The sequence below is a fragment of the Amborella trichopoda genome, chromosome 8, assembly GCF_054954075.1.
Source record: "Amborella trichopoda isolate Santa Cruz 75 chromosome 8, AtrichopodaSantaCruz75HAP2 v2.0, whole genome shotgun sequence".
Classification (NCBI taxonomy): domain Eukaryota; kingdom Viridiplantae; phylum Streptophyta; class Magnoliopsida; order Amborellales; family Amborellaceae; genus Amborella; species Amborella trichopoda.
Genome location: NC_142343.1, coordinates 33,400,126 through 33,414,968, shown reverse-complemented (window position 1 = coordinate 33,414,968; position 14,843 = coordinate 33,400,126). Strand labels below are relative to the sequence as shown.

The window sequence follows — 14,843 nt, the reverse complement described above, 5'->3', positions numbered from 1 at the left end:
AACATTACTTTTAGAGAATTACAGTGATTTTTTGAAACAAAATTGAAACGAAAATTGCCAATTCAGCTGATTCTCCAAACCGATCTACCGATTCGATACGGGTACGGATGTGAATGACTCGGGTTACGGATCCGCTTTTTCAAACACTTGCAATAACCATTTAGCATTAAGAGTTACCAAAACTCTTTTAATAAATTTGCTCCTCGCAGCTGTACGGATTAAAGGACTGATATCCTATATAATTCCTCGCAATAACCAAAAAAAATCTACCCCTTTTTCAAGAGGGTACAAACTTTAATGTAAAATTGTTAGAAAATTTATATTTTATTGAAAAATTTATCTTTTATTGAAAACATTATCAAAAGAATCCATAATTTAGATATTTAATGTTCTAGCCCTTCTCTAGCCTTTGAAATTGAACCAAAAAACCTATAAAATGTTAAATAGCCCTCCTTATGATTGTGTTAACGAATACAAACCTCAGATGGGGTAATGACTGCATAGGGTAGCTTAAGCACCCCGTCGTCGAAACTGATTTTTAAGTTGGCATCGCACGGGCTCACTTGGAACTTCACCCGGGCATCATGTAGCGCCGTGGCTGATGGTACCTTCTTGTGATACGGCTCCGGGTTTCTTAGCCCCTCTTCAACTACAGGAAAGTGGCACCCCGGCGTCGTCATTTGGTAAACATGAAGCGGATGCATCCCCTTAATGTTCGTCGAAGTGCACTTATCACTCCAATAGAGCTCATACGCCACCTTATGCGCCTCGGCGGCATGGGAGCGTTCCCTCAAGGGGTCCAACAAAGTCTGCAAGACCAGCAACGGGATTTGGTTTTCAGACAGCAACAGGTCCTCAGTCTTGTTGTCGGAGAAGAACTCCGCCCTATTGGGGCCGAACACCGGGTCGTCGTCTGTGTAGCCTGTTGTGTCCTTATCTATGGTGGTGCGGTGGAGTTCAAGCAAGAAGCAACCGTCGAGCAGCATCATGTTAAGGAACTCCGGGATCTCCATTCTGGGCAGCTCATCAGGCCACTCATAGCAGGCCCTGAGCTTCCGCTCCACAGTTTCGAGGATCACTAGGTAGACGTCGGCCGAGTGTTTCGAGCGATCAAGGAAGTGGAGGAATGCACGACGCATGTGGTGCTCCATGGGTTGGAGGTGAGGGCTGCCGTGGTGCAGTGGGCCGAGCGAAACAAGCCTGGGAGTGAAGGACCCTTTATGGAAGTCATGGAGGTAGGACGGGATTTTGTAAATACAACGATGTGACCATTCCACCGCCTCTTACTCTCGGTTTAATTTGACATTCCCATTCACTACATCAATAACCCATTGCCTGTCCGATTGCTCCCTGCCTTGCATATTTGTAATCGGACAGTGTTAAGGACTTTTTAGAGCTGGAGAGGCTCCACTTAATCAATAGACAAGTGGTCTCTCAGATCACGCATTAAGCATTTAACAATGATGAGAAGAATCGGAATACTCTTATAGGAAGTATGTCGTAGCTTTAGCTTAATTTCTTAAGAATATCCAATGACATGAGAGGGGCGTCGACCCTAGGGAGGAAAGAGAGAGAGTTTATGGGAGGGAGAAAGGTGTATGGAGATGGGGGAGAAAATCCCTATTTATCATAAAATTTAGATTTAAGGTTTTTTTAGAGTTTCCCATAGTTTGTCTCTTTTTTAATATTGAATATGGACCATTAATCAAGGTGATTTGTGGGGTGAGAGATCTGAACCATCATTTCCATAGATGGGCCATCAACATTATGGAAGGTGCATGAACCATTATCCCCCTTTCCTTAAACCACTTTCCCGTCAATATATTTAAATAAAATAAATATAATACATTCCATAAAATTGCATGATCCCATCTCACATATTCCATAAGGACATGTCAAATATTATCAAGTTAATATATACTTCCATATTTAAACAAGAAAGGATCAATATTTACTATATACTTAAATTGATCATATCTCTTAAAGATTTGACCACATGCTACAAATCAAACTTACCAAAACTTAAATGACTTGAACACAAAGCAATCAAGAAATAATCCAAAGGGGTGGGGTGTGCCACCCCTATGTGGCACATGTGGGCCCCCCACCCACATGCTACATGGTGGGCCCATGTGCACTATGGGCCCCTATGTAATTTTATAAATATTTTTTAAAATTAAATCAAAACTTTAATTTATATTTGAATTTTTATAACTTTGTAAAATCAATAACTGTGATTTTATAAGTCCAAAAATCATAAATAAAATATTGAGAGATTCATAAAAATTCAAATAATAAAACTAAAATCATTTCAATAATAAAATGAACACAATTAAATTCATATGATGGGAAATTCAATCTGTAATTATGGGATACTCCACCTTCAATTGCGGACTACATACCGCACTTGTTTTATCGAACCGACTCAGTGTTTCCCATGACCCACAGTCCAAGCAGGGGCTCATTAGCGGGTCATCAAAGTCTGCCCGATGAGTCAAAGCGTCACAATCCCTATCTGTGGATTATAGGTCGTTTCTTAGAGACGAGTCAATGTCACCATGACCTGATGCGACCACAACTCTATAGTGTATGGGGGTACCTCTAGCACATGCATACGCTTCACCCAAAAGGTGAATAATTAGCTTTTCCGAATGATCTATCGATATGCATGCCATGTGATAGAACATAGATGAGGTTTTGGCCCCCCTCTCTGTAGGCCTACCATCACACACAATGGTCACACAGTCCCTCGGCTCACTCATCCAGGCATAAGCTTCGACCTCATAAAAGGCTAACCCAAAACCCTTCTCAGTTTATTCTTTATGCCCAAGTACTATTGGGGCCGAACACTGGGTCATCGTTTGCATAGCCTCTTGTGTCGTCAGCTTCCGTGGTGTGGTGGAGGTCAAGCAAGAAGCAGCCGTCGAGCAGCATCATGTTAAGGAACTCGGGGCTCTCCATTGCAGGCCCTGAGCGTCTACTCTATGGCTTGGATCACCTCCAGGCAGACATCAGCCGAGTGTTGCAAGCGATCAAGGAAGTGGAGGAGCGCACGATGGTTGTGGTGCTCCATGGGTTGCAGGTGAGGGATGCCATTGTACAACGGGCCCAACGAAACAATCCGGGGAGTTATGAGGCCCCTTTATGGAGCTTTTGGAGGTAGGACAGGATTTTGTAAATGCAACGATGCTTTCATTCCCCCAGCTCCTCCTCTAGGTTCAGTCTGACATTCCCATTCACTATATGAATGACCCATTGCCTGTCCGATTGCTGCCTGCGTTGCATATTTGTAATCTCACATTGGACGGACTTTTTTGAGGTCGAAAGGCTCCACTAATCGATATATAGGTCTCTCTGATGACGCATGAGGTTTAGAACAAAGATGAGGTTGTGGATTATTTAGATAAGATGAGGAGGGTTGGGGTGAGCAGTTTCTTGTAGAAGTCTGCTATGGTTTTAGCGTAAATGCTTTAGAAGTTTCAATGACAGGAAACAAGGAAAACTTTTGACTACAAAACAAGCCTCAAACCGGATGCCATGAGACCTTAGAGATACTCTCGACGCTTTTCTTGGACAGCTGAGTGTAAGAGAGAGAGAAGAGAGATATGTTCTCTTTTTCTTGGAAAGTTTTATTGAAATGAAATAGTTAATATTTTACCCATATTTATTTTGAGCAAATTATATACGGATATTATTGGGAGGGGTCAATTATCAAATAGGATCGTGTTTTCTAAAAATCACGAGTACTACCCCCTCACCCTGAGGTATTTTTTTTTTTTCAAAATTGTCCCAATCCGACAACGCGACACAAGACAAGAGGAGGTCTATTTTATCTCCCCTTCTCTCTTCTTTCTCACTATTCTTACCTCCCGCCTCTCTCTATTCCTTCCCCTATCTTTTCTCCTTTACGGTCTTTTATGGTATCAATTTCACAGGGTTCATTCTTTCTTTTACGTCCCATCTTTTCCTGCTTTCTCCCTTAAAAGCATAAATTTCCCCTCTTTTCCATTCATGACTTCAGGTAAATTATGCTTGTGTGATGTCTCCCATCGAAACAAAAATCGCACCTAAAAACCAAACCTTGTGAATAAAAACCTCATAAAAAATGGTCAAAACAAATAGAGCACATGATTTGTATCGTGTTGTGTCATTTTTGTCTGGACGATACGATGTGTCGTCTACAAATTTTTTGAACCACACAAACTGTGTCGTGTCCAGATGGAATTTCAGTTAAACAAATTTGCCCAGGCCATATCTTATAAACTGTAGATCGGATTCAGGTGATTATCCAACCTTTGAAAGATCTTGATCTCCTCTTCAATTTTGAATGAAAAATGGCCCAATTTGGATAAAATTTGAGGGGTCTAGAGGGCTACGACTTTTAGGTGTCTGTTATGGGGCTAAGGGTGTCAGATCGGGTCTGGGGTAGTTTTCTATATTTATTAGTCTCAAGATTATCTAGGATGACTATTTGGACTACTGGGTAAGCTTAAAGTATTGGTTTTTACTCCAAAAATGTGATTAGCATATACTTGGTTGTTGTGGTCCCTAGGGTTTACTAGGTTGTTTTCGTCTCTAGGGTTCATTAGGCTGTTTTGGTACCTAGGGTTCAAGAACTTAAGAAAAGCTGCCAATTTCAAAATTGGTATCTACAGTTGTCTCTCTTTGGTGCACCCTATCATTCGAGGAACAAGTGGATGACAAAGAAGTAGATACCTGCAGACAATGTCTCTCATCCTCTTCACCTAATATCAAATGGTCAGAGGGTATACAGGTTCATTTAGTGGAGCTGTAACACAAGACGTCGGGTCATCCCACTCATCCTTGCAGTTTCATCCTAGGGTTTATGACATGAGCTTTTTATTGGACATTTTCTCATGCTAATTCGGACTTCTGAGCTGGATTTTCTACCCATGCCACATGATCTTAGTCTTGACATTCTTTCGATTGTTGAAGCTCTAAATTATAAGTTTTGAATTTGGCAACTCCAGCGTTTCTTCTCTCTACTAGGTTTATTTAGAACTACGTGTTTGGCTTATTGCTTGGAATACCTTAAGGCTAGGAAAGCTTTCCTAAAGAAAGGTTATCTTAAATTTCGCCGTATTCCTTAAAAGGATTGTCAGTTTATTTCCAAGAGAATAGAGGAAGGTAACGCGGTAACATCATTTACGGGCTTCCAATTCCTTCGTTTTAGAAAATATTTCAGAAGTTTTAGAAATATAACCAGGAGTTGCAGTGGATTGTACGATTTTAAAAAAGAAATTAAAGTTTTTCAAATCACATGACAAAGGATTTTGTTTTTAATTTTTTTTATTTACTGAAAATATTTAAAAATGTTTGACAATAAATTTCGAAAGAGATTTTAGAAATTTTTTTAAAATTGTGGAGGTTTGACAGTTTTACCACTTGTGACCCCATTGGTGAACCCTATATGAGCTTGTCGGGTCCTTACTAGGATTTCAAGCCGAGGAATCATGAACTACATGTTCATCTTCCAACCTTGGCCCTTGTGTTGTAATTCCAAAGGCAGTTCTTTGAAGTTTTCGGGCAAATCGACATCTTGGCAAGTAAAAGATAGTACCCCTGAGTGCTCGAAATTTCCTTCGACTGTCCATTTCGTTCCTACCTCACTTACCTTTTAAAGTCCAAATGATCAAGGTCCTTAACAATCAAGCTAATTTTCATTAAATTTGTTTTTGACACTATTCTCACTCAGGAAGAAGGAAGAGAAGATGTTTAGAGATGAAACCGTTTAGAGAATAGATGGAAATGAGAGAGAATTTCTCTAATTCCATCAGCTTGGGGTCGCTTTCGGGTGTTCAGCCCAATGGCATTTTTTCCAATGCTCGAGGTTCCTTTCGGATTTTTTGCCTAGCAAATTTTGTTTTCCTCTCATTTCTATTTTGTTTGAAGAAGATGATAAAGAAAGAGAAGGAGAAGGAGAAGAAAAAGAGTCAATAGTACTCTAATTCTTTTTCTTTTTCTTTTCTTTTTATTTAGCACCTTGCCCCCAAAACCAAATTGGGGCTCTTTCATTCTTCTGTTCTTTAGGTGGCAGGGAGACTCTAATTTCAGTTATTCGTGGATTTCCATCGCCCTAGGGTTGGTATCAATATCTCTTTTACAATGCTCGTTGAATTTCCATTGAACTTTTCTTTTGAACTACCCTACTTTGAACCGTGATTTTCAGACTCAAAATCACTTATAGTTTCTTAGTCCCTCAATCTTTTGTTTGGACAACTAAGCTCATTAGGTTTTTTCCATTAAAGGGATAGTTATGTTATTCATTAGGATTTATTGCTTTTGGAGAATGGGGTGTGAATCCCCCATTTTCCAATGCAAGGTGTAAGTGATCATCCCACTCCTTTTTTATTGTCTTTTCTATTTAAAATTTTGGGTTGCACTTGAGAAGTTAATTTTGGAGTAGGCTCCTTCTTAGTGCTTGAGTCCAAGTGGGACTCTCGTACAAGAAGAGTGACTAAATTAACATTTTGATGGCCTTAGGACGGTTGAGAGTTAATAAATAGGGGTTCAATTTCATCAACTGCCCGTGCTATATCAGATGACTGTACCTCCTTTGAGTGATTTGGTGGGACTGCCCTTACAGGGTCTTCTACATCAACAATGGCTTATTCTTTGCTAAATGAAGTCTCTTGATCTGGGGGTGCCCCATTAATTGGGACCATGCCTCTGTGGTTAACGACTTCTAGACAGCCTCCCTCTTGTGGAGGTAACATGGGTTAATTTTTTAATATCTAGCACTTCTTCCCATATATATGGATCATCCAAGAAACCATGCGAAGGTGGATCAAGAGATACATATTGCGAGTTCTTCAACCTCTTCTCGAGGGAATGGTAAGGCTGACCTTTTCTTCCCTTTCTTTCAGGTTTTCCTTATTGATTGATCGTGAGAGGGAAACAAGTCAAAATCCACCTGGAAAATTGATCCCTCTACATTATTTGTATTCTATAGAACAAAGATATCCCCTTCATCCAAGTTCTTACAATCGCACACCATTTTAGGCGCCTAGATGCCTTGACCTGCGTTTTTTCCTCTTTTTTTTTTTTATTTTTCTTGATTTTCGAGTAAAGGTGCTCTTAAAATAGAGATTTAGCTTATACTTTTTTTTTTTTTATGTGCAAAGAAAAAAAATAAAAGGTAAATACCTAGCAACAATCTTTTATTACATATTTACATGTTTCAAAACAAAAAATGTGGCCCTAAAATGCAATTTTTGGGATTTTTTTTTTTTTATAATAAGGAGGACTAGATTATGTTGAAATGCATTTCTTTTAAAAGGAAAATAACTGAATGTGTTTTTATTTTTTTTTATTTGAGACACCAAAATGTGTTTTTGGCATTGAAAATCTGCTCGATTGCCCCATGTGGGTGCCAAACTGTTTACAGCCAAATCCGAGAGAGTTTCCAATGGCGAGAGCCTGTCAAATGGAGCTCCAAACTAATTTAAATATTTAAAATCAATAGAGATTGTTGTGCCGGTCAAATTACAAAAACGAAAGTCAATCTAGATAGATCGATTTCCTCTTTCGATTGCTCGGAGTGCCAACTGATTTTCTATGCCACAAATACTTCTAAAATAATACAAACAAGTTTGAAAAAAAAGAGAGCGGAGTGTAGAGAGGCCAGGTGGAAAGGCCATTGGTTTGGGTGTAGAGAAAGAGTTAGATAGAGTTAGAGGTTGCGCCAATAGAGATGGGAGATGTTTTGGTTGGAGAGAAAGTGTAGAGAGGCTAGGTGGAAAGTTGATTGGTTTGGGTGGGGGAGAGAGAGAGTTAGAATGACATAGAGGGTGCTTGGAGAGAGCGTGCAGGGAGGCTAGGTGGAAAGGCAATTGGTTTGGGTGAGGGAGAGAGACAGTTAGAGAGAGATAGAGGATGGAATCATTTTAGAGAGAAAGGGGAACATTCAGAAGGCGTTAATTGCCCATCTCACGTACTTTGCTAAACATTCACTCACGGTGGCGAACAGGCTTGACATGGCATTAATTGCCTTGGGGCCCATACGTTTTTTTACGCTAACCCAAGCGTATGGCCATCCTATCGTTGAAAACACGCCTGGATAATCTAGGACATTGGCGCATCCATTCCTTGTATGCGAGATGGCATACCAAATCTTTTTCCATATATATATATATATAGCTTGGGTGAGCCGGCTCATCTACCCAGTTCGCGTGAGCCCAACGGTGATTATGGAAGGTGGGAAAATCGTCGGCAACGATTAAACCCAGTTGGTTTCGAAAAAAATTAGGCGCATTCTCTCTCTCTCTCTTGACAACCATGAAGCCTACTCTCTCTCCTGTTGTTCTCCCTGCATCTCCCCTGTGACCCCGTGAAGAACCCAAAAACCTAAGACCTCGTGAAGCAAACCTCACTACAAGCTGCTACCGCCCCCTCCTTCGAATTCTTCCGGTGTGAAGAAGAAGAAGAACCCATTTGGGTAGATAGAGAGAGAAAGCTATTACCAGTCATTGTTGAGGAAAACCTCCAAGGAAGAGGAGTCATCTTCGTTGGCATCGGCTGATGCTTTGGAGACACACAAGAGATTTTTTTATGGCACCATTAAAACCCATTTGAGCTGTGCAATTCACAGGCATGCTCTTCCTCTTCCTCCTCCTCCTCCCCCTCCTTCTCTCTCACATGCATGCCATTAAAATTGGGGGTTTCGGTTGTTGGGTGATTCTTATTGCTTATTTGCTTTCTTCCTCATGTATAAGGATTGTATGCTCTGAATTCGATTTGTGTTCAGCAAAAAATTGGGGGTTTCAGTTTTTGGGTGATTTTTATTGCTTATTTGCTTTCTTCCTCATGTATAAGGATTGTATGCTCTGAATTCGATTTGTTTTCACAAAAAATTGGGGGTTTCAGTTTTTGGGTGATTCTTATTGCTTATTTGCTTTCTTCCTCATGTATAAAGATTGTATGCTCTAAATTCGATTTGTGTTCAGAAAAAAATTGGGGGTTTCAGTTTTTGGTTGATTGTTATTGCTTATTTGCTTTCTTCCTCATGTATAAGGATTGTATTCTTAATTCGATTTGTGATCAGCAAAAAATTGGGGGTTTCGGTATTTGGGCGATTCTAATTGCTTATTTGCTTTCTTCCTCATGTATAAGGATTGTATACTCTGAATTCGATTTGTGTTTAACAAAAAATTGGGGGTTTCGATTTTTGGGTGATTATTATTGCTTATTTGGATATAGATATATTGTAAGCTCTGAATTCGATTTTCTCATAAAGTATTTGGGGGTTTCGGGTTTTGGGTGATTCTTATTGCTCTGATTTTGATATAGATATTGTTAGCTCTGAATTCGATTTTTTCAGGAAAAAATTGGGGTTTTCAATTTTTCGGTGATTCCTATTGCTCTGATTAATCCAATTGTATGATTGTTGGTCCAAGATTTTTTTTGCTAAGCTTATTTGGATGTAGATATATTGCGAGAGTTTTAAGTACTTAGAACTTGGTGTTTGTTAAGGTACTCGAAAATGCTGATAGTCTCCAAACCAGCATTTAGTTTTGTGTGCTTTTCCTACTTTGCGTAAAGAGGAACTTTTGTTTTCCCTTGTATTTTCAAAGGCGAAATCTATGATGAAATAAACTCCAGTGTGTGTCCATTTGCAATGCTAGGCTGCCATGTTTTCCTGCATTTGGTAATGTACTTATGTAGTATGGCAGATCAGAGTAGTGGAAATGCATTTTTTTGTTGGATGATGCTTATTAGGATATCAATTTTTTTGTTTTTTTGAAATATGTTAACTTGATTTCTAATATTTGAGATAAGCTTGGGCTTTCATGGCATGACAATTTTTTTTTATGCTTATTATCTACTTCTTGAAGGGCATTTCCTGCATTTGGTATTGTACTTATGTAGTATGGCAGATCAAAGTATTGGAAATGCATTTGTTTGTTGCATGGTGCTCTTCAGGATTTCCAATTTTTTTTTTTTTTTTTTTTTTGAAATTGTGAACTTGATTTCTAATATTTGAGAACTACTACTTCAGGACCAAGAGATAAGATATAGAGATTATCAAATTAATTTTGAAAAAATGTGTGAAATATTGAAGTCATTAATTGATTAATAAATTGTGTTTTGTGTAGAGAAATTTTAGTACCTGAGATGGACCTCACCATTTCAGAAACTATGGCATCTCCCACATGGTCAGAGGATGAGAACATGGGGCTTACTCTAGAGTCCACGGAGAAATATCTCTTGCTTGTAACGCCAGCCCCCAATAAGTTAGAAAATGCTAAAAACGTGGAGCATGCGACATCCTTCAAGGGGTCTGAAATAGAGGAACCTCATGTAGGAATGAGATTCGGTGATGAAAATGATGCTTATGAGTTTTACAAGGGTTTTGCATTGGTGAAAGGGTTTGGTATCAGAAAGGGCAGTACTCACACGAATAAAGACGAAAAGAGAATTGATAGGGAATTTAAATGTTCTAAGGAGGGATTCCGTAGGGTGAGAGAAGTGCAATCTAGAAAAAATTTGCCTCAAATAAGGTGTGGTTGTGGAGAGAAGATGTGCATAAGCATATATGCCAACAATGAGTGGGTTACCACAAGCTTCGTTAAGGATCACAATCACCTTCTTGTAAATCCAAGAAAAGCTCGACTCATCCGATCACACCGAATAATATCGGATGTGACAAAGACAAACTCAATGAGCTCTGCTTTGGTAAAATCTGGGAATATCTATGATATCTTTTTAGAGCAGTCTGGAGGGATTGATAATCTCCCTTGCTCCCAAAAAGACATTGAAAACCAATTAAGAAACAAGAGAAGAAAACTCAAAGGGGAAGATGGAAATCTTGCGATGGACTGGTTAATTGATATGCCGAAATCCAATCCATCTTTTTTCTATAAAGTAAAATTAGATGAAGAAGATCACATTGTCAGCCTACTATGGGTAGATGCCATATCTAGGGTGTTCTACCATTACTTCTCGAATGTGGTCACCTTTGATAGTACATATAGGACAAATTCATTTGACATGCCCTTTGCTCCCATACTTGGAGTGAATCACCACTTTAGCACAAATTTTTTTAGGTTTGCTCTTATAGAGAAAGTGGAGTCTCTTGTATGGGTATTTGAAGACAGGCTAGAGGCAATGGGTGGACGTCAACTCAGAGTAATTATCACCGATCAAGATCATGCAATGACCGCTGCAGTAAGACAAGTTATGAATAAAAGCAGACATCAATTTTGTAAGTGGCACATACTTTCAAAGGTCCGAGAAAAATTGTGCCATGGCTTGCGAAGGAGTACATCTTTTTCAGAAATATTCAGAAACTGTACAATGAGTAAAACTAAGGAAGACTTTGAGTCAGAATGGCAATCTCTTATTGAGAAATATGATCTTCAACAGAATGAATGACTTAATAGATTGTATAGATGTCGAAAGCAATGGATTGATGCATACGGACAGATGTATTCACAACAGGTATGTCATCGACTAAGAGAAGCGAAGAAATTAATAAGCACTTGAAAAAGTAAGTGACTTCCAATACAAACTTACGCACATTGATGGAAACTACTATAAAAGTACAGGATAAAAAAATTCTTAAGATGAGAGAAAATGACTTAAAGAACATGATATCTACGCCTTGTTTGAGGACCACGTGTGACATCAAGGCTCACGCTTCGAATTATATACACACAAAGTTATAAATATGTTTGGAGAAGAAGTTGTAGAAGGTGTTAATTACACTTATGAAATGATTGAAGACAATGGTACAATTGCATTATTCAAGGTATCCAAACGTGGGAGTGGAACAAGGTCCTGCAATGTAGAGTTTAATGGTCATGACCAAACTTTTGTTTGTACGTGCCACATGTACGAGAGGCTAGACATTATTTGTAGACATGGGATTAGGGTCTTGATAGTGAAAAATATTTTTGAAATCCCGTCGCATTACATAAAGAAGAGGTGGACGAAAGATGTGATGAAAGGTGTTGTACTTGATGCCCATGGAAAACAAATTCAAGGTACTTCTGATCTACCCCATTTAATTTGTTTTAATGAGATGTGTCAATCCACTAGAGAACTAGCAGAGCATGCTAGAGAAAGTGCAGAACTCCATGCATTATAATGATTGAAATATCAAGTACACTTTCAAAGTTTAAGGCCACGATCTGGGGTGTGCTATTACCAGATGGTGCCTTTAAGACCCCTTGCAGCAGTCAGAATGAGAATATGATTGCCGGCAGTAGCAATCATACTGAGGTTGAGGGACATGCACGATGTAATTTCCTTGGGCCCCCTCGGGCATTAACAAGGAGGAGACCAACCAATGTTAGATATGTATCTCGGTTGAGATAGAGGTAAAGAAAGCGAAAGCGAGAGAGAAGGAAGTTACCCGAAAGTGCGCAGTTTGTAAAAAGAGTGGACATGACAAAAGGAATTGTCCATCTCTCGCATGTTCAAAGTATGAATGACCTATTGCTCCATTTCTCTTACTCAATGTGATTTTAATAAGAATTGCTTAAACATTTTAAATGCTTTTTTTCATTTAGGTGAAATGTTAATATGGGATGCACGGATGGGTCATGTGAGAATGTGGAAAATGATGAGTAATGGTAAAAAATTTGTTTACATTGAAATTATTATGCTTATTTGGTTGTTCACAATGTAGGCAAAAAAAATTTCCCATTGTGTCCATTTATTCATAACTTTATCTTTCTTAAGCATTGTGGTACTTCTATACGTGCTTGTATTACTTACTGATGGTCTTATATTTGCAGACACCGATTGATGGAGGACTTCACATTTCACTAGATGTTTCCAAGTCAGAATACGATGCCTGCACTACGTCTGATGAATTTACCTTGTTCCATGGTTATTACATGCTTGTCCATATGATGTGGTGGTGGTAGAATAGGTTAGAAGGTAGGGAGGTAAATATTTTAATTATTTGTATTATTACACGTTGTTCCATTTGGAATTTGACAGGTTTTGTATGATATATGGCTTGAAAAAAATCAATATGGCAGCATTGTCTTATTGAGTTCGGAATTTATGACAAGTTTTGTATGGTATATGGCTTGAAAAACAAAAAAATATGGGGGAAGTGCTTTATTGTGTTTTGAATTTATGATAGGTTTTTGTATGATATAGGGCTTGAAAAACAAAAAAAATGGCAGCAATGCCTTATTGAGTTTGGAATTTATGACAGGTTTTGTATGACATATGGTTTGAAAATAAAAAAATATGCGAGCAATGCTTTATTGCTTTTGGAATTTATGGCAGGTTTTGTATGGTATATGGCTTGAAAAATAAAAAAATATGACAACAATGCCTTATTGCGTTTGGAATTTATGACGGGTTTTTGTATCATATCTGATAGGAATAGAACCCTATGAGTGGTGCAATTGCAAAATCGGAGCAGGACTTTAGTGAATGATTACATTATGTGTAGAGTGTGGGATGTTTCCAAGTATATTCTCATCCGAAAAAGTTGTTCAACTTTGTAACACTCACCAATATATCATGTTAACTTTAAAAATAGTGCATCTTATGAGCACCTAATGTAAATCACCTGTTTCTTTCATAGAGTTGTTTGATATATACTACAATCCCAACAATTGGAAGCACTGGAATTGAAAAAATAAAAGGCCAATACACACATTGTAATTTTCTTTCACCTACAAATGTTTTACAAGTACAACATGCACCATATTGCAACTTCCAACTACAAGATTAAAAATAACAGGAGAGCGAGTTCAATTCCATAATGCGAATAATTACATTAGTACATGTTTCGAATAAGGAAAACCAAGATACTATTACAAGTTTCGAATAAGGACTACAAATATGAAAAACAAGAGCGCAAGCAAGCACACATTTATTATACATAAGAAGTACAACAATTGTTGCAAACGAGCAAAAATTGTTGCAAATGTCCTATGGCACCGAGTATCGCATCATAGCCAATACTTGTTTCTTGATTGACCATAACATATTCTTATGATTGATGCATTGGATAATGCCTTAAATTAACATTTTGCATAACTGTAACATATTCATCATGCCATTGGAAGAACCCACATAGTACACACTTTTAGTATATCCTGTTTGGGTTATTTGGGTTTGCCGATGCTTTCAAAGCACAATCTATACTGCATTTAGGGCATTGTCAAGGTGTATATCCTCTATTACTTGTAGAATCAGATGACATTGATAGGGCCTACAATAAAAATGCAAATACCATCGTCAAAGTAAAACCTGACTTTCTTCAAGTAATTTTGATACCGACATTACTAACTCAAAAAAGTTATGAGCAATCTAAAATAACATTTTCCAAGAGAAAAGTCACAAAAATCAGCCACAAACTACTTGAACATATTATAACCGTATAATACATTGATCATCATATTATATCGAAAACAATTAATTGGACACACTAAATCTTGCCTAGAAAAAACACCCACAATGCAACTGCCTGGAATTAAATACTGTTAAAGTGTGTCTAAACACTCACAATGCAACTGCCTGGAATATTACAAAAAAGGACAAATTAAATACTGTTAAAGTACTTATAGACACACTTTACAACATTTAAATACCTCTGACTCGAAATAGCCACAATCTGAATATACGAGTTTTATGTAGCCGTAACAATAATTTCCTCATAGAACATTATGCATTTACAAAATAGACTTCAACATGAAATAATTAACTTCAATACTACTATGAGGCAATATGCGTACCACCACATGCAATAATTTGATGGCCAAACCACTCCTATCAAAGGTTTCCATCTCCTATGACACAAAATGAATTCACAAAAACTATGGAACCTCGATGGACATAGAACTGCATAGTAT

The 14,843-nt window shown here is 38.1% G+C and overlaps 2 protein-coding genes across 2 annotated transcripts; one reads left to right on the top strand and one right to left on the bottom strand.

The window, feature by feature from the left end:
* Positions 1–464: 464 nt before the first annotated feature.
* LOC18423542 (uncharacterized) lies at positions 465–1,151 on the bottom strand. The gene has a single exon (XM_020674038.1). The coding sequence runs from the start codon at positions 1,149–1,151 to the stop codon at positions 465–467; it is 687 nt and encodes a 228-aa protein (XP_020529697.1).
* A 1,784-nt stretch (positions 1,152–2,935) lies between these two features.
* LOC148781029 (protein FAR1-RELATED SEQUENCE 5-like) lies at positions 2,936–12,893 on the top strand. The gene is made up of 3 exons (XM_088874694.1): positions 2,936–3,159; positions 10,116–11,148; positions 12,762–12,893. The coding sequence occupies exons 1-3, from the start codon at positions 2,936–2,938 to the stop codon at positions 12,891–12,893; spliced, it is 1,389 nt and encodes a 462-aa protein (XP_088730820.1).
* The last annotated feature ends 1,950 nt before the right edge of the window (positions 12,894–14,843 follow it).